The sequence below is a fragment of the Budorcas taxicolor genome, chromosome 25 (genome assembly GCF_023091745.1).
Source record: "Budorcas taxicolor isolate Tak-1 chromosome 25, Takin1.1, whole genome shotgun sequence".
Taxonomy (NCBI): Eukaryota; Metazoa; Chordata; class Mammalia; order Artiodactyla; family Bovidae; genus Budorcas; species Budorcas taxicolor.
The window spans coordinates 22,835,084-22,857,738 of record NC_068934.1 but is presented as its reverse complement, the minus strand read 5'-3'; the positions used below and the strand labels follow the sequence as shown (position 1 = coordinate 22,857,738).

The window sequence follows — 22,655 nt, the reverse complement described above, 5'->3', positions numbered from 1 at the left end:
TATTATTTTGAAGACAGAATCCCTGAAGTGTTGTGCTAGGTCAAATAAGTGTGATCATTTTTAATAGTTTTGACTCACTGGAAACATTTACATAAATTTCTGAAGTATTTTCGTATGTCTGTTTCTGAAGGTTTTGGCATGGAGGCAACGCTGCTTCTGGTTGTTGGTTATTCTCATACTAGAGGGGTAGCAATCTCATTCTTGGTACTTGCAGTGGGATTCAGTGGATTTGCTATTTCTGGTAAGATGCTGTTTTAAAAAAATGTACTTGTAACATTCTGACTTTTGCTAGTGATAAAAAGAAATTTATATTCTACTTTCCTCTAACATTTTGACTGTTGAGAAAGTTTACTCAACATATTTCCACTAGAAAATAACAATGATGAAAGTAACTCAGACGGTAAAGCATTTGCCTGCAATGCAGGAGACCTGGGTTTGATCCCTGGGTCGGGAAGATCCCCTGGAGAAGGAAATGGCAACCCACTCCAATATTCTTGCCTAGAGAATTCCATGGACAGAGGAGCCTGGTGGGATATCGTCTATGGGGTCGCAAAGAGTCGTACACGACTGAGCGACTAACACATTGGGATTCATTACTATTTACTACTTACTTACCCCCTGCTTATCCCCCCGTTCCTTTTTTTTTAATGAGCATCTCCTCTTCTCTATGGAGTAAATATCATGTGTTAAGTACTGGATAGCAAATCATACCTCTTTCTATTCTCATTATATCCCTGAGCTAAATTATCAAAAATAGTTATTAAGCACATGCTATGAACCTGGTGTCTTTTAAGGTGAGGGTGGTGGAGGATATTCTGTAGTCACGTACTTCTGTAAGGTTTGGAATTCTCTGAGTCACACCTTCTGTGTGTATTTCAGGTTTCAATGTCAACCACTTGGATATTGCTCCAAGATATGCCAGTATCTTAATGGGCATTTCGAACGGTGTTGGCACATTGTCAGGAATGGTTTGCCCTATCATTGTTGGTGCAATGACAAAGAATAAGGTAAGACAGATCAAGAGATGTTCATTTGTAGAATATTCTCTCTCATGATTAGGAAAAGCATCTGTATGTTCTTTGTGGCATTCTGCTTGTGGTCCAGTCACCACATCTCTGAGTAGGGGAGATCACTGAGGCTCAGAAGAAAATCTCTTTCAGAACTCTGAGGGAGCCTGCTTCTCCAACCAATAAAGGTTATACTTTCAACACCTTCTAATACTTCTGGTATCCCTGGTGTGGCAAAACAACAACATCCTAGCTCATTTGAACAGACAAATGGAAATCTTCTCAGCTTTATTTGTAAACATCAATTTAAACTTCTCTGTAGTAATTGATGGATGAATATTGCCATCAGTATTTGTCTTTATAGGTAGAGTTTCTAAATTAGGGCTTCTCTGGTGACAAGAATATTGTTATCAGTACTTATCTTTATAGGTAGACCTTTTAAATTATGGTTTACCAAAAGGAAATAAAAGAAGTGGGAGAAAAAACTGAGTAACTCAATGGAATTTAAAGAGAGATTAGGAATTAAAAAAAAATTAGCAGACCATAGACATCTTTGGAGTTCTATTTCAGAACTTGAGATGAAAAAGTTTTGAATAATGAGAGTCACAGTAATATAGAACGTTTCTCTCACAGTGTTTGTTTAATATAATCAGAACAAGGGTTTCCCCTGAAGGTAGCATTTTAGGAAACGCTTAATGGTAGAACATTCAGAGAAGATGTTAGGCTTTTTAGACCCAGGGGGTTTGTTCTCACAATGCCACTTTTGTCACTGCAGTCGCGTGAAGAGTGGCAGTATGTCTTCCTGATCGCTGCCCTAGTCCACTACGGTGGAGTTATATTTTATGCAATATTCGCCTCAGGAGAGAAGCAACCCTGGGCAGACCCTGAGGAAACAAGTGAAGAAAAGTGTGGCTTTATCCATGAAGATGAGCTCGATGAAGAAACAGGGGACATTACTCAAAATTATATAAATTATGGTACCACTAAGTCTTATGGTGCCACAACACAGGCCAATGGAGGTTGGCCTAACGGTTGGGAAAAGAAAGAGGAATTTGTACAAGAAGAAGTACAAGACTCATACAACTATAAGGACCGAGATGATTATTCATAACAAAGCTAATTGCTGGATTTATTTTTAGTGTTTGTGATTAAATTAATTGTGATTGCACAAAAATTTTAAAAGATGTGGTGTAAACATGTACACATATCAACCAGGCAAGTCTTGCTGAAAAAATGAAATCAAAACAAACTCATGAAGTTACCATCAAGTGCAATCTATAGAAGTTGTGAAATTCCATCATTTCCATTCAAGTCATCCATTCTTGCATTTGTGATTTAAAGGTTGACTGGTCAAAATTGTAGAAGCAAGTAGTTACTCATTAGATTCATATGAGTTAAAACTCATCACCATTTAATAAAGCACAACTAAAACAATTGGCACATCCCATCCTACAGAGGTTAGGAAGCCAAAGCTACTTGATCATGCAAAATGCACTTACATATTTGTTACACTGTATTGCAAGATATTGTGCAGAAGTCCTGTTAAAAAAAGGTGAAGTTGTCATGTTGGCTGCATCAGGTGTTGGCAACATTTATTGAGTATAAATCATAGAGTTGAGATATCTCTCATGTAGAGAAGAATGTTGTGGGCTAGCAACTAGCAAGGTGTACTAAATAATTATTGTTATTACACAATGTAGACTATTTTGTTGATTCTCAAGAGGAATATCTTGCAGTGTTTTATATGAAATGCTTGGGCACAAACACTTTTATCTGTGAAAAAGAAGTTGTAGAGTGAGGGGTATGCTTCATGTTCTTCCATTCATTTACCTAACAGTATAAAACACTTCACACTTCAATAAAATCTGACTTTTCATGTAGCATATCACATAACTTTTTTGCAAAAATATTAAAAATAAATGGAATTCAATGTATTTTTTATTACAACTTTGTACTGGTTGTAACTTACATTAGGAAAAAAAAAAGATGCATACACCATAAAGAATCTAATAAGAAATTTACTATGGAGATATAGCCCTTAAAATGCAATATTAACAGCAAAAGAAATAGACATGATAGAAGTATCTTTCTTCCTTACTGATTAAATATATATGAAACTTGTGCCACAGAGCTATATATAATATGAAAAGGTAAACTTAATAGAGATATTGTAAGTAGATGATTTTATTATTTAAATTCCCACTAAAATATTTGTCTTAAATATATAGGACAATAAATTATATTAAAACTATATCTATATATATCTGTATATCTTATACATATCCATACACATATACATAATAAACGATCTTCACAAAAAACCAAAAATAGCATACACCTAATGTTGGGTTAGGGGACTGCAATTTCTACTTTTCATAGAGTCATAGAATTTTAGATGGGGCAGAGGCATTTTGCTTGTCATTTCTTAATATAACTCAACAGAAATTGCAACATTTGTGTACCGAGCAATAAGTGCAATGCATAAAATTTCCTGTCTGTATATTATCTTCATTTTGCTTGCGGTGGCTGTTCGGGTGGTTGGAATGATTTTCTTCCTTTAAAAAGTTAACATCAGACCTCTTTATAATGTTTGAAAATGACAATGATACATTTCCCAATTCAACTTAAAATATTATTGATGTGTTTAATTGTCTATTCTGGATATTTGATCTGTTCATTGTATTGTGCTAGTGACTGGAGGCCCTGCTACTGCAAATATAAAACATAAAAGTTTGTTTTAAAAACGCAAACCATTCTTGACCTTAAGATAATAAAAATATCTTTTGCTTTGTGTCTCAAAGTGATGTAATGTGATCATCGCTTTTACTGTGTTGAATGAAAAGATATGGACTATCATTTTGTTGCTGCAAAAAAAAGTGTTAATAAAATGCTCTATTTATCCTTTTGCACAAAAACAGTATATTAATTTGGGGTCATTTTTTTTGTTGTTGTAGCTTAACTTTGCATAGTTTAGCTTGCGTACACTCCAGTGAAGTCAAACGTAGGCTCAAGAAGATTAGCTTTTTCAGCCGCTTGAGATTTAATGGAAGAATATGGCATTCTTTAGATTGTGTGGGATTCTGCAAAGAGAGTTTTATATCAAGAAATAGGTCTCTAAGTCAAATTCTATCTTTCAGTGCCTGGTTTCTCATAACTAGTGCTGAGCTTTAAAACATTAGGAAAAAAACTCAAAAATTGTCAGATCAATGATACTACTGAATTTTCATTGTACATGTACCTTGTGCTTGAACTGCTTTAATCATTTTGTGTTGAGTATTTTATGTAACACCACAAGGACCCTCCAAACTGGGTACTCTTTTTGTTCCCAGATTACAAATGAAGGAACCGAAACTCAAAAAGTTTAAATAACTTTCCCAAAGTTAAATTGAGTCATGACATGTTAGTATAGTGTGTCAGCCAAATCAGCAAACATTGAGCAAGATTTCTCAGTGAAGCCAGAGAAATGTCTGTGTCACTGGAAAGATGATCATTTGCTCTGATTCCCTATTTTACAGATATGTAGGAAGGGATGACCATCATTTTTACAGATATGTAGGAGGGGATGATCATCATTACATAAGATTGGTAACTGAGACTCATAGAACTTACTATTTAAAGAGACTTATGGGATGACTTAGCTGATACCTCTTATTTAACAAATGAGGACCCTGAAGGTCAACAAGGGAAACGGACTTGATCAAGAGGACACAGAGGATATTATGGATTTGGAAAGAAGTTGTTATGATTAGTTATGCTTTTGCCTTTATTTTTTAGGCAGGTTTTTATTTAAGGAATTAAATACGAATATTTACTGGTTCAACCACTACTTTCTATTCACTACTCACATAACCTCTGAGTGGGAGGTGAGGGAGTGTATTTTCTCTTCCTGTGATCTTGTGTATAATGAAACAACAGAGACCTAGTTTAATTTTTAAGGAGGCCCACATGCCATCTTTATACAACTTGATGGCAGGAATGAAAATGTCATAATCTAGCACTTTATATAATTTTTTCAGTTCCCATAAGAAAATGGTTCTAATGATGCCTCTAAATGTTACCACGGGCTACACTCATTTACTTTGATCTTAAACATTTGAAGTCATCTTCCCTTTCATTTTCTTCCTCATCCCAATGCCCTTCCCCATCTATACTGTTCTATGCATCCAGTATTTTGCAATTTGCAAAACGGTTTTCCATGCATTCTCTCATTCCATCCACACATCTGCTTTGTAAAATTGAAAGGCCACATATCCGTATTAGTATTTCTGTTCTCCAAGTAAGGTAACTTGCTCTAAGCTGTATAATTAACTTCCTAAAGAGTCCCCAGGCAGAATTAGAACAAGAATACATACTATCTGACTATAGCAGGAGAGTAATTTACTTTTTGCTCTTAAGTCTTATTACTCTTCTGATTATGAATATAGGATAAGGGGAGGGGATCTTCATTAAAGGAAGAACAGTATTAAAAACTGTGAAAATAAGAGTAATCAAAGCACTGTTAACATTTTAGGCTATTTTCTGTGAAAAATGCATAGGAAACACCCATAGACTTTGTGATTTGCAAATTTGAAGTCGTCCTTGACCTACTATTGCCAGCTATTTTTTTTTTCATTTAATTGTATGGCATGCATATTTTCCTATTTGAATACTAGAGTTCTATAGTTAATATTCTATTACATAACGTGGGCTACACTTACTCTATTTATGCCTTCGTTATTATGAATACTTCATTTTTGCATCTCTTTACCTTTGTCTCCCTGCTCCAGTGGTGTTTTGGGGAAACATGAAATACTATACACCTGTATTAAGACCTTTCACTTCTCTAAGTGTGATATTGTTTCTGTGTCTAGATATAGATATAGAAATAACAATAAAGATTTTGTTCCTAGAGCTACTGGCAATTAGCTTTTCTGGGGTTCATTTACTAGTTCACTTATTTACTCAATAAATATCTATTAAGCAACTACACTGTGCAGTCAGGGTAGGAAGGATACGATGGGGAGAAAAGTGGACCTCTGTCTTGGACCCTAGAATCCAGTTCCCCTTCTGGAGGTATTGGTGGTACCCCAGTTGCCCAGTCTGACCACACAGAAGCTCCTGGATACCAGAAACTCACTAACCTCCCTCAGAAAGGTTTTTTCATAAACTTCCAAAGACCTAAAGTGAGCTGCTTTCAATGTGCTCCCCATGTCATTTTTTTTTTTTTAAGTTTCCGATAAGAAAGATTTTTCTCACCCTTTTGTTCTCTAAATTTCTTTCTGTTTGTGCTTCTCCCCTGGGTTTCTAAGGACCTATGTATTTTATCCTTTCACTTTTTTTTCACTTTATTAACATAGTGCTTCTCTAATTTTTAACTGCACAGTGACTATTGACATTTAATTCTGCTGTAGGTGTTATAATTAGCAGGTTTTTCTGCTTTTCTCTCCATCCTCATGCAAGACCTCAAACCTCAATTTTCATTCAGCAGCTGTCAAAAGCACTTTATTTGTGAAGGTTGGTCGATGCTATACAGTCCCTTAAAATGCTCCAGCTTCTCCAAGCTTTCCCCTGAGTGCAGCAGGCATCTGAAAGCCGCATCACCTGGACTGTCACCCTGACCCTTGTCCAAATTCAGCAGCTTTTATTGAATAAAATCCTAGACTATCACCAAGAGCAAAGTGAAGAAACCTCTCCAGTGTTGTTAAATCCCTTTCTCATTTTTATTGCCCTGCTTAACATGCTTTAGATAAAGATCCTTGCATTTCTAAGAGTTTGAGGGATTCCTTTCCTGATGCATTAGAGCACTGTCAACACTTAGATAGGAAAGAACCTGGGATCTCTCTTCCCACCCCCATGGCACCTTTGTCTGCTTCTCAAGGAACTTAAAGACTTATTTTTTGGCTCAATTGCTGCTTGTATTTCCCTTCCTCATTTTCATTTGTTAATCATCTTTTACTGTTTGTTGGTTTGTTTTGGTGTTATTACCTTTGATTTTATTTTGAATGAGGAGGTGAATTAGTGATCAAATATAATAATTATGATATGCGTGCCTGCATGCTCAGCTATGTCTGACTCTTTGCAACCCCATGGACTGTAGCTCGCCAGGCTCTTCTGTCCATGAAGTTTTTCAGGCAAGAATACTAGAGCCGGTTGCCATTTCCTACTCCAGGGGATCTTCCCAACTCAGGGATTGAACCCTGTCTCTTGCATCTCCTGTGCTGGCAGGTGGATTCTTAATCCCTGTGCCACCTGGGAAGCCCAATAATTGTAATAGGAATTATTTATAGTTCATGAAACACCAGACACTAATCTCATGGGTTTATGTGTTAAAACCCTGCGAACATTATTACATAATGTTCACAATACCCTTTTGTGGTAAATACTACTATCAACCCCATATTTAAATGAGGGAACTTTGGCACAGAGAAGTTAAGTGACTTATCTGTGGTCATATAACTAATGGAGTGAAGTCGGAAAGTGAACTCAAGCCATATGGCTCTAGATTTGTGCTCTTCATCACTATTGTCCATTGCCTCTGAAGAGTTGTATGACTTTGGGAAGTTACTTGACTCCTCTGAGGCTCAATTTTTCATTTGTAAAATGACAATCTAATACCTTATTAGTAGCTGGTTTTGCAATCTAATCAAATAACAGAGCTTATTAGTACAGCAAGCCACACATGTAAAGAGTTTAACAAATGTCCTTTCCCCTTCCTCATTATACTAAGTAAATACTAGATATTAACTCTTCAAGTGTAACTTCAATGCCAGCTTCATCAAAATGGACCATTTTGGAAACTGTCTCCAGAGGAAATTTTTTTTGACCATAACTAAATTACTCAGACTTTTTCCCTAAATTATTTTTTTGTATTTGTATTTATCAATTATGTGACACAAAACAAGTGCAGAAAACTAAGCACCATTGCTATTTATGTAAAATATAATGTATACTTATACAAATTTAAGAAACTGTATACTGTGTATAGTAAGAGGTTAAATACATAGATTGGAAAGATACAAAAGTATTCATTAAGGCTGTATCTGGAGAGCAAGAAAGAAAATGGATCTGGGAAAAGAATGAAAGAAATTTATAATTGTCATCCTTTAATTTCAAAGAAGATTTGAAGCATATATGAGAAAATATCAATATCTGCTTATTTTCAGAATTCATGTGTGGCTTTTTATTATATTTTCATGGTAATTTTCTTTATTTTGAAGTACTAAAGCAAGAAAAGCAGATAAGATATAATTCCCAGAGAACACTAGTCTTATTTCTCCCCAGTTGTTTTTTTTTTCTCATCTCTGAGCTGCCAATGAAGATATTGTCATGATCTTCAAGAGCATTTGACAATTTTCTGAAGCCACAGAATTTAATACAATAGCTTTGAGAGAATGTTTTTATTTTATAAAGTCAGGGTAAAGGTAGAATTATACACATTTATGAACAGATTTATGAATCCAAATGAAGTTCTTCTGCACAAAGCCAACAAAAATGTGCCTGAGAATAAATGTCACAGATGAAAGCCATCATTCTGGCAGATCTCATCATATTCTACTGGACTGCTTCTCGAAGATTAAAAACAGGAGTGTGGTGGGTAGAGGAGCATGTCTCTCCTCATGAATTCAGGGTGGAAATTAGTATGAAAAAAAATAAAAGTGAAGTCGCTCAGTCGTGTCCAACTCTTTGTGACCCCATGGACACGAGGCTCCTCCGTCCATGAGATTTTCTAGGCAAGAGTACTGGATTGGGTTGCCATTTCTTTCTCCAGGGAACTTCCCGACCCAGGGATTGAACCCAAGTCTCCCACATTGTAGATAGGCACTTTCCGTCTGAGCCACCACTTGATCTTAGCCGAAAGGCCAAGAAGCGATATCTCCATTCAAAAGGTTCATTAACCCTTTCAATTCCAGCTGCAATGGGATCACAGAAAACAAAATAAAACAAACAAAAAACCCACAGTTGTCTGGATTCAAACTCTTTACCACTGCCCCCTTTATATAACCCAAGGCAAGTCATGTTGGTTCAATGAGCTTGGGCTTTCTCATCTGGAGGATAAAGGGATTGGTTATCTTAAATGGGTTTTGAAGATCCTCCCAGCTCTGAAATTTTCTGACTTCATTCTCACTGATAAACAGCTGAGTTCCTCAAATTAACTTGGTGAAATATTATAATTGTTCTCAAAATTCTGCTAAATAGAAGACTAAATGTTTACTTTCTGCTTACTTTTCTAGTGACTTTAAAAAAAATAGCCACCTATCTCAATAGCCAAAAGGAGGGACACTATTGAAAGTTTGCTTCATCCTGGTGGCCTTGATTCTGTGCTTCTTCTTTCATCCTGACCTGAGATTTGAGGATCTCATGAAACCACTTATTAATTAAAAGCCCTGCAGTGAGCTGAAATATTTGTTTGAAAAACATGAGTTGAATTTCCCATAACAGGTCATACTCACCTTTTACTGGTTTAATGGAATATGTTATAGAGTCCTGGCACTGGAAAGATGGAAATGCATGTTCAAACCCCTTCTTTCTATAGTTAGGGAAGTTGGGAGCAGAAAAGTAAAAAGAAAGGCTCAAGTCTATCTAACTAGCTAGTGGTAGAAGGGTAACTTGGAGTCATATCTTGGACTCATAACTGGGCTCTTGAGATTAAAAAACCACTCTTTCATTAAGTTAGTATTTCAAGCAATAAATATTTATTGATAATGTACTACATGGCTGGTCCTAGGAATATAGAGGGTGGGGGGAAATGACTAAATGAATCCTGCCTTCATAGAACCTAATACGGTGGGTGACAGATGGTAAAAATGATGAACAGAAAAACCTATTACAGTTGTGATAGATGTTATGAAATAGAAGTATAGGTGCTCTGAGTGTTTCAAATGAGGGACTTGATCTCTCTAGCCAATGCATTGAGGAAAATTTCTTCAGCGATGTCACATGCAGTGTGAGACATCAGAGGTGAGATGAAGATAGCCTGGCAGAGCAGTATTGGGAGAGAGATTCAAAAAGAGGGAATGGTACGTGCAAAGACTCCAAGAAGGAAAGATCTTGGTAAGTATTTTAATATTTAGTGTTCAGTTCAGTTCAGTCGCTCAGTCGTGTCCAACTTTTTGCGACCCCATGAATCACAGCACGCCAGGCCTCCCTGTCCATCACCATCTCCCGGAGTTCACTCAGACTCACGTCCATCGAGTCCGTGATACCATCCAGCCGTCTCATCCTCTGTTGTCCCTTCTCCTCCTGCCCCCAATCCCTCCCAGCATCAGAGTCTTTTCCAATGAGTCAACTCTTCGCATGAGGTGGCCAAAGTGCTGGAGCTTCAGCTTTAGCATCATTCCTTCCAAAGAAATCCCAGGGCTGATCTCCTTCAGAATGGACTGGTTGGATCTCCTTGCAGTCCAAGGGACTCTCAAGAGTCTTCTCCAACACCACAGTGCAAAAGCATCAATTCTTCGGCGCTCAGCCTTCTTCACAGTCCAACTCTCACATCCATACATGACCACAGGAAAAACCATGGCCTTGACTAGATGGACCTTAGTTGGCAGAGTAATGTCTCTGCTTTTGAATATACTATCTAGGTTGGTCATAACTTTTCTTCCAAGGTAGTGTTAGCACTCCCCAAATGTTAATGAGTGTACCTGGAATTTAACTAATGTGTAGAAATGCTAATCAACTAAAGGTTAAATCTAGCATGCTAAAACATGTTTTTTCAAGAGCTACAGTGCCTATTCATTGCCTATTCATTACATCATCCAACATCTATTAAGCTATGTACAGGCCTATATTACGCTATGAGGACACAAGAATAAATTAAACATGGTCTCTGCTCTTGAGAAATTCATGGTTTAGAGATGAAGAATGATACGCATAGAAATGGGTACAGAATGTCTTCAGAGCAAATGAAAGAAGCTTGTGTATATATTATCTTTCATTTGGACAGCAAATCCTGCATATCAAAAGGTACTCACAATTATTCCTTATACCATTTAAAGTTTTCAGAACACTTTTACATATGATTTATCACAATTTGCTCTTAGGCATGTGTTTGTTTATAACTTTAGTATGTATGCCTACTAAGCCATTAATGCTATGAAGTATATCTTTTGTTCTCTATGCTATATCTAAGGTCTAACATAAATAAAGAACTCAACTAATAATGAATGGAAAAATGAAAGATCATATTTGATATGCACAGAAAATTATATAGGTAGGCAGATTATTGGGCTCATTAAATTAATTCTCCTTTCCAGAAAGGAAGTTGGGGAGAGAAGACATAGAACTGGATTTTGAAAGTGGAATAGTTATTTGCCCACCTTATATGGGGCTTCCCAGGTGGTTCAGTGGTAAAAAATTTGCCTGCCAACACAGGAGATGCAAGAGACGTGGGTTTGATCCCTGATTCTGGAAAATGCCCTGGAGTAGGAAATGGCTACCCACTCCAGTATTCTTGCCTGGGAAAGTCCAAGTAATTTGGACAGAGGAACCTAGCAGGCTACAATTTGCAGCATCACAAAGAGTTGGACACGATTGAGTGACTGAACACACACACACAACCTTATAAATGGAGAACAGGCATAGAGGCAGAGGCCCCAACATTAGCAGATGGTGGGGGTGTATCTACCACGGCATGTGTCTGGAGGAATGAGTATGATTGGACTATCAAGTGTGCATAGGAGATATGAAGATAGAGAGGGCATTAAGCCAGCTGGCTCTGCAGTGCCATAGATGCCGGGGTATGGTGTTCAGATGCTATCTTATAGTGGAGGGAATTTTAAGTGGGGCCTGAGTGATTAGTGATTACTCCATCTGGCAAGATGTTGCAGAGGAGAGGCAAGACTGGAAGCAGGTTCCATACAAGAATGCCAAGGAAGATACGGGAGGGAGGAGGTGTGGAGAGATGGCATGACCTGGGGATTGTGGCGTAGTTGCAGATATCAAGACAAAAGTCTGGTATATTCATCTCCATATCTATCCACTCACAACTCAAACCACAGAGCAAGAGGTGGATAATGAAAATATATTAACAAATATGCAATTCACGCTTTCTGCACCTTGAACGATGTTTCCAGGCCAGGGTGATCCACTTGTCCCTGGCTTCCACAGCTTTAGATAGAAAGAAGCATGCACAATATTTTTGAGAAAATACTCTCTTGTTCTTCTTTTTCAGAATTCTGTATGAAACTAAAGGTTTATACACATTCTCTCTCATGTCAAGGGGCATATTTATTCCAGAAGTTTCTCAAGTTAGTCTCTTTCCTCAAGGAAATTGATGCATTCAACCAAGGGAACGATAGATAGCTCACTCGCTTTAAGGGTAGATTCACCTTAAGCTTTGGCTGTATCCCCATCATTTTGTTGTGCTTTTTTCCCCGTCATATTTCTTCCTTTCTCTCTTGATAAAGCACAGTTATTTATGATGTGTCTAGAAACATAAATGAAAACTTGATGTATCACTAGAGAGCTTTCAAGGTCAAAATCACATTTCTTCATCAGTAACAGTGGACATTATTGTTGCCTGTATTGGGATTTACTTAAAAAAAAAAAAAGCATAGAAAGTGCTGGGTGATCCAAAATATCCCCCTTACTAGGGGTTGGCAACTACAACAAGGCAAGTATTGAACTTGCCTCCACATCATACCTGTAATCACATAAGCAAACCACTTCATTTCTCTGAATTCAGTGTCCTCATTTGCAAAATGGGTATCACAATGCATATTTCATGAACCCTAATAAACATAATGAGAGGTGGTTTGATTTGCATATTTTGTAAATTTTTATAGGGTGTCAAGCAAAGGCAGGAATTTCAAGTTTCTCCATTTGAATGATGGTAACACCCAGAGGCTCCCAGTAAAAGGGAAGTATTAACTGGATGCAAATATATCATACCACTAGTAACTATGAATATTTTATGATATATTAACAGGTGTTCCAAGTGTCTCCAGATATTCTCTCTTATTGATCCTCACTCCAGTGATGTAAGGTAGAATGGAGAAGGATCGTTATCCCCCTTCCCCACTTTCTTTCCAAATTAAAAAAAAAGAAATTAAGACTCAGAGAGTATTTGATTTATCCATCCAGGATTAGAACCCTGGACTAGTACTAATTCAGATACACCACAGTACTCATTCTTAGATGGGACAGATTCAAGTGAAATAAGTTCCAGGAGGGGTGGTAATTGGGAAGAGCTGCTCTCCAGAAGAGGTAGATTCAGTAGGGAGACCCTTGAGTGGGGGTGGGCAGGAGCAGCCACTTGACTGCATGGGATCCTCGTGTGGAGTGAGGAGAAAAGGAGCCCTGAGAAGGAAGGGAATTGGGGTGGTGCATGATGCTTTTCTCTGCCCACTGGCAAGTTACTTTTATTTCCATGTAGCCCTTATTTATCATTGTCTCATTGTTTGTGCCTAAATGAGTGTTCCTCAGTGAACTCACTGAAGGTAGGAATCATGTTTTATTTCTTTTCATATATTCCCACATTATGCAAAACTCTGCCTCCCACCTAATGAATTCAGAATTGAGATGCAGGGAGCTCAGAACACCTCTGTACTAGTTTCTTTGGGCTCTTGTAATGAAGTACCACAAGCTGGGTGGCTCAGAACAGCAGATTGGCTCATAGTTCTGGAGGTCAGAAATCTGAAATCAAGGTGTTTTTGAAGTCAACAGGACCATGTGCTTCCTGAAGGCACTAGGGGATGATCTGTTCCTGGCTTCTCTCCCAGTCTGGGGTATTTCCTGTGCTTATTGGCAGTATAACTCCAATCTTCACATGGCATTCTTTTCCCTGTGTGTTTGTCTCTTCGTGGGAATTCCTTTTCGAAAGATACCAGTCACGTCAGATTGGAGACCCACCCTAGTCCAGTATGATCTCATCTTTATTCAACTAGTTACATCAGCAATGGTCCTATTTCCCAATAAGCTCACATTCTGAAGTATCAGCGGCTAGGACTTTTGCCTATGAATTCAATCTATAACAGCCTCCCTCTGGTCTTAAGAGAGTCTACCAGGCTCTCTGTTTTTCAGAGCTTGTTCAATTAGTGATCACAAAGCATTTATTTTTAATACTCTCTTTCCTATGGGTAACATGTCTCTTGCAAAATGTTGTTACCGTTGGCTTCTTGTGGTCATTGATTTCCCAACATTTTCTTCAAGACATGCAGGACTATGACCATCCGATCCCGCCGCTACAATGGCCAGAAATGGGAGGGTGAACACGCATCCTGGACAGTGAGGAAAACATCACAGAGACACTGCGTGGCCATTCTGCTGACAAGGAATCCATCTGACAAGACATGTTGTCGATCCCCTCAAGGATCAGGTGGCAGACGTCCTAGATGAAAGGGCAAGAAATAAAATGAGCGCCGAAGACAAGGGCATGAAACCAGTGTACTTGGCTGTGTGACTAGGATTTCAAATCACTCGAGACACTGGTTTCTTCCATTTGGCAGTGTGTATCTTACTCTATGCTTAACCTCGCTCAGAAAATTCAGTACAGCTGCTCAATGGCAACAGCAGTCACTGCAGGAGTGGGGTAATTATTTGGTGCAAGTATTTATTTAAGAATCAACATCCGTGTATATCTCAGTGTGAGACATCCAGGATATATGAAACTGAAAAGCTACCTGAAAATCAAATAAAACCAGAATACCTATAGGTCGTTCTCTTTCTGGGGTCGAATGAGGTTACATAACAGTTAAACCTGAAGTTCCCTTCTGACTCAGCATCCAACTTTTTTGAGGGGAGCTTCTCTTTGGCTCCCATATGTATCTGAGTCACTGAAAGGACCTCTACTGTTTTTGGTACCAGGGAGCTAATCCACCCATGGGTCACTGGTAGTGCTTCTTCTGGAAGTTTCAGCGTGCTACCCCATGCTGACCTGAGGGGGTATGGCTCTCCTTCACACATAGCTTCTATCTATGGCTTGCCCATGGGGAATGGATTACAAAGGGGCAGATGAGATTTGAAAGGGACATTGTTCCTACCAGTTTAGATGGATTGATATCAGGATAGATTGCTTGGCACACAGGAGTCTGGCCTTTGTGCAAACTACACCTTGCATGAAGTTATGAGATGGTTCTACAAGCTCCTATTTACCACTCTAATCCTCCATACAGTCATGCACAGCACACCACAAGACAAACTAAAGATTTTGTTACACAAAGATTCATCCAAGAAAGGATCCAAAATTACAGATGAAGTTTTCAGTACAGTGATTTTCAACTGCCCACTACTGGGATTAGAAACTAAATAGGGACCAAGCATATAATGCAAAAGAAAGACCATATCCTAGTGTGGATATAGTGACAGGGAAAACTCATGCCTCCCGGAAAAGGGGTAGCAGATCCTTAGTTGCAGTAGACAGTGGTCATGTGGGAATGATGCCATTTTTTTTCAAGAGGCTAAAAATCCAGATATTTTTGTGACATGTCAATTGAAAAAAAAAAAAAAGTGCAACCTAAAAGTTGAGAGTTATATTTTATTTGACAGAAACTTGGAGGACTTAACTCTAGAAGGCAGGAACCTCAAATAAACCTGAGAGAACTGCTCCTAGGAGGCAAGGGAAGGAGCCAGTTTATACAGAAGTTTTGCACCAAAGAACAGGTGGTCTGAATGTTAAAAGATTACTGTAAATTAAAGAAAACCAAATATCAAGTAAAGGAATTAGGGCTTTTTTTCTGTATGAGAAGATGCAAGAGTGTGGGATCACTGAATTCATTCTTCAGCTCTCTGGGGCCGGTATCCTGCGCTTTCACATTCTGAGTTTCCTCAGGGTTCAACCTTGGGGAGTGGTTGCAGTCTGATAGCTGCTAGAGGGCAGGTATTCTTTTCCTTCCTGAGTTCCCTCGGGGCTCATCAGATCACCTTCCATGGTGGCTGTAATTGCTGATGACTGTGACCATCCTTCGTTTACTGCTGTGGCTGGAAATGTTCCATTTCTCAGAAATCTCATAATTTTTTCTAATGTTGGCAATCATAATGGCAGCTTAACAATCAATGTTAACTCAGCAAAATATCTCCAGATCAGTTTGGCCCTCAGGCTCCTAGATGGAAATTTCTGGGCTCAGAGTTTTATTAGAGGCTACATGGCTCAGAAATTCCTCAGGCATCTTCTAGGGTGCCCCACACTCATTAGAAGCCTGATTTGCTGGCAATAGCTAAGAATAACTCCCTGGCTTCCTCTTAGCTGATGTCCCTATGCAAAGATCACCTTTTCCCTTCAACTTCTTAAAAGCATCTACCCATCTCAGAAGCCAGGTTCGAGAGATCAAAGTCCAGAAAGAGAAAGCATTTCCCTCCTCATCTAAGTTTAAATGCCTGAATTCCATTTATTCAACAAATATTGACTATGTGGCCACACACCAGCAGATATTGTTCCAAACATAGGTAGGTATGCCATGGAGTTTGTTATATGTCTAGGTGACCAGATTTTTCTAAGTAAATGAATAAAAAAAAGATACTTTAAGAATGGCATGTGTTAGGGCCAAAATTAAGGAGGGTAATGAGATGGAGAATGGTGGGAAGGTGTCTAGCTGTCAAGAAAAACCTCTGAGTGTGTGAGTGAAAGTTGCTCAGTCATGTCCGACTCTTTGCAACCCTCTGGACTCTAGTCTGCCAGGCTCTTCTGTCCATAGGTTTCTCCAGGCAAGAATACTGGAGTGGATAGCCATTTCCTTCTCCAGGGGATCTTCCCGATCCAGGGATTGAACCCAGGTCCCTTGCATTGCAGGCAGGTTCTTTACCATCTGAGCCACCAGGGAAGCCCAAAGCTTCTGAGGAGGTATCTTAGATAGGGTTTTTTTGTTTTTTTTTTTTTAAGTAAAGCCTGCCATGGGGATTCTTGGGTGATTTATTGAAAGTATACTTTCCCCCAAGGCAAGATCTTATCTAGTAAGTGACAGATAGTACTCAAAGAAGGATTCAGACCCTTTTCAGGCAGGATCTTTTCCTGGACCCTAAGAAAACCTTCTTTGGAGGGCCTGTGCTTTGCACCTGCCCTTTTCCGTCCTTCAAATATGGACATTGATGGGCATTGGATTCCTTTCTTCCTTACATTCATCAACCCTGACTCTCCCCCATTGAGTCAGATGTCTTCCCACTGGGTCTGCTGTTTCCTTCTCTCACTAATCCCCACTCCTTCCCCTTGCCATTTCTCCCTTCTACTTGAATTTATCTCAGTGTGACCTTTTGATAAGCTTAAGAACCACAGCAATATGTGCTCTTTAAATACTAGAGAAGAGCATATATTTAAAAGAAAGATTTGATTAAGACAGACAGTTTAAAGTACAGCCATATTTCAAACCCACTTGATAAGAATGATACTGCCTATAAAATCATGATCAAGAGAAGTTTCACAATTAGTCCTTTGGCTTACAAGGTACATTATCTCTTCCTTGCAAAAACAACTGGAATAAAGAAGAGAAATACAGGTCTTGATGGAACAGAGACTCTTTTCAAGCCAAAAGTTTCCACAGATTTCTCATTAAGATGAACTGAATTGATATTAGAATAGATGTATTAAACAAACGTGTTGGACACCTTTTTAAGACCACAAAACAACACAGAATTTAAGGGCATTATCTCTCACAGTAAACAGATCTCCTTTACTAGCTCAGTGGTGTGAAATGAAATATTTCCTGCCATATTGGTTGGCAAGAAATGTCACAGCTATCAGTGATTTCTGGCCTCCAAATGTGAATGAGGGCTCCCAAAAGGGAACACAATGCCTGCGTTCCAGCAAATGCCATCCCATCCCCAACGGTGTTTGCTGAGGAGCTGGGAAGGGGGATGCAAGGAGCAGTCATCCACTGCGCCCGTCATCCCTTATGATGAACAAGGAATTAAGGATTTGAGCAATCAAGAAACAGGATTCGGCCCCAGGTCGCTGAGGTGCTTCTGGAAGGAACAAATTCAGTGAGCGCAGAGGCTTGCATCTTCCCATACACCGAAGAACACTACATTCCTTAGCTTGATATCTGTTTTTTCTTTACTACTTAACAATAGTCTTTGATATTCAGACTGTCTGTCCCCTTTGATACAAACTTGTGTGTAGCCTGAACCCATCTCCTGCCTACTTGGAACAATTTTCTCAGAGCTACTAAGATACTGCCTCCCGGGCTCGTAGTCCCTAGCATTCCCACCAAATAAAATAACTATGTATGGATTGTGACTAATATTTTCTAGAGGCAGTGAGCTTTTCTAGAGGCTTAAAAGTTGTGAGCTTGAGAAGAAAACCTGTTTGGTGCCTCCTAAACCTTATCTTGGGCTTCCCTGGTGGCTCAGATGGTAAAGAATCCACCTGCAATAGAGGAGACCTAGGTTCGATCCCTGGGTCAGGAAGATCCACTGGAGAAGGGAATGGCTGCCCACTCCAGTATTCTTGCCTAGAGAACCCCTTGGACAGAGGAGCCTGGCAGGTTACACAGTCCATGAGGTTGCAAAGAGATGGACATGACAGACTAACACACTTTCAAACCTTATCTACATGATAGCAGTTGTGAAGCTTGAATGTGAGAGAATGCATAAAAGATTTAGGGCAGACCCTGACATTCAGTAGGTACTCAATAAACAAAGGTTATTGGTATAAAATGGTGCTAAGATTGGAGATTTAGTAATAAGTGTCAAGATTCTTAGCTTCAGGAGTATTTGATGGGCCACTCTTGAGAGGATTCAAAGACATAGGGAAGAATATTGAAATAAACGGGGCTTCCCAGGGGCGCTAGTGGTAAGAACCTGCCTGCCAATGCAGGAGTCATGAGAGACTCGTCGATCCCCGGGTTGGGAAGATCCCCTGGAGGAGGGCATGGCAACCCACTCCAGTATTCCTGCTTGGAGAATCCCATGCACAGAGGAGCCTGGTGGGTTACAGTCCATAGTGTCGCAAAGATTCGGACACGACTGAAGTGACTTAGCATGCATTGAAATAAATTGTTCAAGATGGAATTTCAAGTTTTATCAGTTAATGAAATGTGAATGAGAAGCAAAGAACTGAGAGAAGATTTTGAGAAGAAAGCAGGATGTTAGGCATGTGAAGGAAAGGTGGTTAAGTCTGAGTTGAGAAGACCTTGTTGGACTCACGGTGTTCCTGAGGGACATAACTAGCTTGAATACAACAAAGATTTTCTTGTCTTTTCCTTTCCCTGTTCTGTAAAATTCTAGGTGTGCAGTGGCTAAAATAATGAAAGTCAACTATATGGGTTTTTTTTTTTTTTATAATTTATGGGGAAAGTACTTAATTTACAAAAACAGCAGTTTTATAAATCAGATATTCTACACATGGCAATATAGTGAGATAAAATACTTAAGTGTGTGAGCATTTGTACTGTTCTGAACAGCCCTTCTGATTAACAAGATGGTGTATATACTATAACCTAGTGCTTAATCTCTTAAAATGTCAGGACTAACTACAGATTGGCTTACTATTTGACTATATTACAAAGAGCAGGTATTTCTTGATAGTTGAATAATCAGTTTAAAATTTTGAGTTTATCCCTTACAAAGTGGAAAGTCAAACTAATATCTGCATTTATTTAAGCAATAATTTCTAGATGTTTCTATTTATTGCTTTAAATATATGTATACATGCACGTTGCTATAGTTTCGTCACTAAATCATGTCCAACTCTGCAACCCCATGGACTGTAGCCCACCAGGCTCCTCTGTTCATGCGATTTCCCAGACAAGAATACTGGAATGGAATGCCATTTCCTTCTCCAGGAGATCTTCCTAGCCCAAGGAACCTGCATCTCCTGCTTGGCAGGCAGATTCTTTATCACTGAGTCACCTGGGAAGTCTCCCTCTCACCTTGCACATGTGTATACCTCAGATATACTTTCAGTTTGATTCCACACCACAGCAACAACGTGACTATCTCAATAGAGTAACACTTTTTTTTTTTTTGGTTTCCCAGTGCATATGAAATTTATGTTTACAGTATTCTGTAGTCTATTAAGTGTGCAATAGCATTGTCTAAAAAACAAAGTTCATATCTTAATTAAGAATACTTCATTGCTAAAAATTGCTAGCCATCACCTGAGCCTTCAGTGAGTTGTTATCTTTTTGCTGATGGGGGGTGTGAAACATTACAAGAACTAGGCACAGAGACACACAGTGAGCAAATGCTGTTGGGAAAATGGTGCTGATATGCTTGCTTGATGTAGAGTTGCCATGGACCTTCAATTTATAGAAAAAGAAAAAAAAATTATCTGCCAAGAATAATAAAGCAAAGCCATGCCAATTTCACAATAGTAATTCTGCTTAACAAATAAATATATATTCTCAGTGGGATACAACAATAGACACTTATTTCTGGCTCACTGAAGATCCCCTGGAGAAGGAAATGGCAACCTACTCCTCTACTCTTGCCTGGAAAAATCCCATGGATGAAAGAGCCTGGTAGGCTACAGTCCATGGGGTCGCAAAGAGTCAGTCACGACTTCACTTTCACAAGTCTATAAATGAACTGAGGTTGACCTTCTGGTGTCTTTCATGCTTCCTCTGGAAACAGCAAGCTCATCAGTTCAGTTCAGTTCAGTTCAGTTCAGTTCAGTCGCTCAGTTGTGTCCAACTCTTTGCGATCCCATGAATCGCAGCACGCCAGGCCTCCCTGTCCATCACCAACTCCCAGAGTTCACTCAGACTCATGTCCATCGAGTCAGTGATGCCATCCAGCCATCTCATCCTCTGTCGTCCCCTTCTCCTCCTGCCCCCAATCCCTCCCAGCATCAGAGTCTTTTCCAATGAGTCAATTCTTCGCATGAGGTGGCCAAAGTACTGGACTTTCAGCTTTAGCATCATTCCCTCCAAAGAAATCCCAGGGCCGATCTCCTTCAGGATGGACTGGTTGGATCCCCTTGCAGTCCAAGGGACTCTCAAGAGTCTTCTCCAACACCACAGTTCAAAAGCATTAATTCTTCAGCGCTCAGCCTTCTTCACAGTCCAACTCTCACATCCATACATGACCACAGGAAAAACCATAGCCTTGACCAGACGGACCTTAGTCGGCAAAGTAATATCTCTGCATTTGAATATACTATCTAGGTTGCTTATAACTTTTCTTCCAAGGAGTAAGCGTCTTTTAATTTCATGGCTGCAGTCACCATCTGCAGTGATTTTGGAGCCCCAAAAAAATAAAGTCTGACATTGTTTCCACTGTTTCCCCATCTATTACCCATGAAGTGATGGGACTGGATGCCATGATCTTCGTTTAGTGCCCATTTAAACCCTATCAGATCTGCTAACAGTTCGATGGCTAAAATAAGTCAGTTCAGTTCAGTTCAGTTCAGTCGCTCAGTCGTGTTCGACTCTTTGCGACCCCATGAATCGCAGCACGCCAGGCCTCCCTGTCCATCACCAACTCCCGGAGTTCACTCAGACTCTAGGTTGTCATAATTTTTCTTCCAAGGAGTAAGCATCTTTTAATTTCCTGGCTGCAATCACCATCTGCAGTGATTTTGGAGCCCCCCAAAAATAAAGTCTGACACTGTTTCCCCATCTATTTGACATGAAGTGATGGGATCAGATGCCATGATCTTGGTTTTCTGAATGTTGAGCTTTAAGCCAACTTTTTCACGCTCCTCTTTCACTTTCATCAAGAGGCTTTTTAGTTCCTCTTCACTTTCTGCCATAAGGGTGGTGTCATGTGCATATCTGAGGTTATTGGTATTTCTCCCGGCAATCTTGATTCTAGCTTGTGCTTCTCCAGCCCAGCGTTTCTCATGATGTACTCTGCATAGAAGTTAAATAAGCAGGGTGACAATATATAGCCTTGACGTATTTCTTTTCCTATGTGGAACCAGTCTGTTGTTCCATGTCCAGTTCTAACTGTTGCTTCCTGACCTGCATACAGATTTCTCAAGAGGCAGGTCAGGTGGTCTGGTATTCCCATCTCTTTCAGAATTTTCCACAACTTGTGGTGATCCACACAGTCAAAGGCTTTGGCGTAGGCAATAATTCTTTAGCTGTTGCCAAAGATAAGGAAGATGGTTACTTCAACCTCTGTGGGAGGAACTCCAAAGTTACATAGCAAAGGACATGAATACAGGACAAGGGGAAGAATGACAGCCATTAAGTCAATCTACTACATCTTATAATCTTCATCAGCAATATTTTTTTCTTGACATTTTACCAAATCTATGTAAATCTTATATAAGCCGATCAAAACAAATTGTGAACCTTACATGGAAGCCCATTTTATATAGAATTTTGAGTTACTAAGGGCCAGGTGAAAAATTAGGTAAAGTCTATGGTTCAAGTTAAAATGTTGGATTTTATCCTGAATTCAGTGGGAACCGTTGAAGGATTTTAAGTAAGATTTATGTTTTAAAATTATCAATGTGGCTACTGCATTTGACATTTGTTTGGATGTTAGTTCTAGAAGGTCTTATAGGTCTTCATAGAACCATTTAACTTCAGCTTCTTCAGCATTACTGTTCGGGTCATAGACTTGGATTACTGTGATATTGAATGGTTTGCCTTGGAAATGAACAGAGATCATTCTGTTGTTTTTGAGATTGCATCCAAGAACTGCATTTCGGACTCTTTTGTTGACTATGATGGTTACTCCATTTCTTCTAAGGGATTCTTGCCCACAGTAGTAGATATAATGGTCATCTAAGTTAAATTCACCCATTCCAGTCCATTTTATTTCACTAATTCCTAAAATATCAATGTTCATTCT

General features: G+C 39.1%; 1 protein-coding gene across 1 annotated transcript in view; it reads left to right on the top strand.

The window, feature by feature from the left end:
* Positions 1–2,118, top strand: part of SLC17A6 (solute carrier family 17 member 6) — a 38,508-nt gene extending 36,390 nt beyond the window's left edge. The window contains exons 10-12 of the mRNA XM_052662149.1: positions 131–241; positions 880–1,007; positions 1,783–2,118. Coding sequence (XP_052518109.1) covers positions 131–241; positions 880–1,007; positions 1,783–2,118 — 575 coding nt within the window. The remainder of the gene's footprint in view (positions 1–130; positions 242–879; positions 1,008–1,782) is intronic.
* Positions 2,119–22,655: the final 20,537 nt, after the last annotated feature.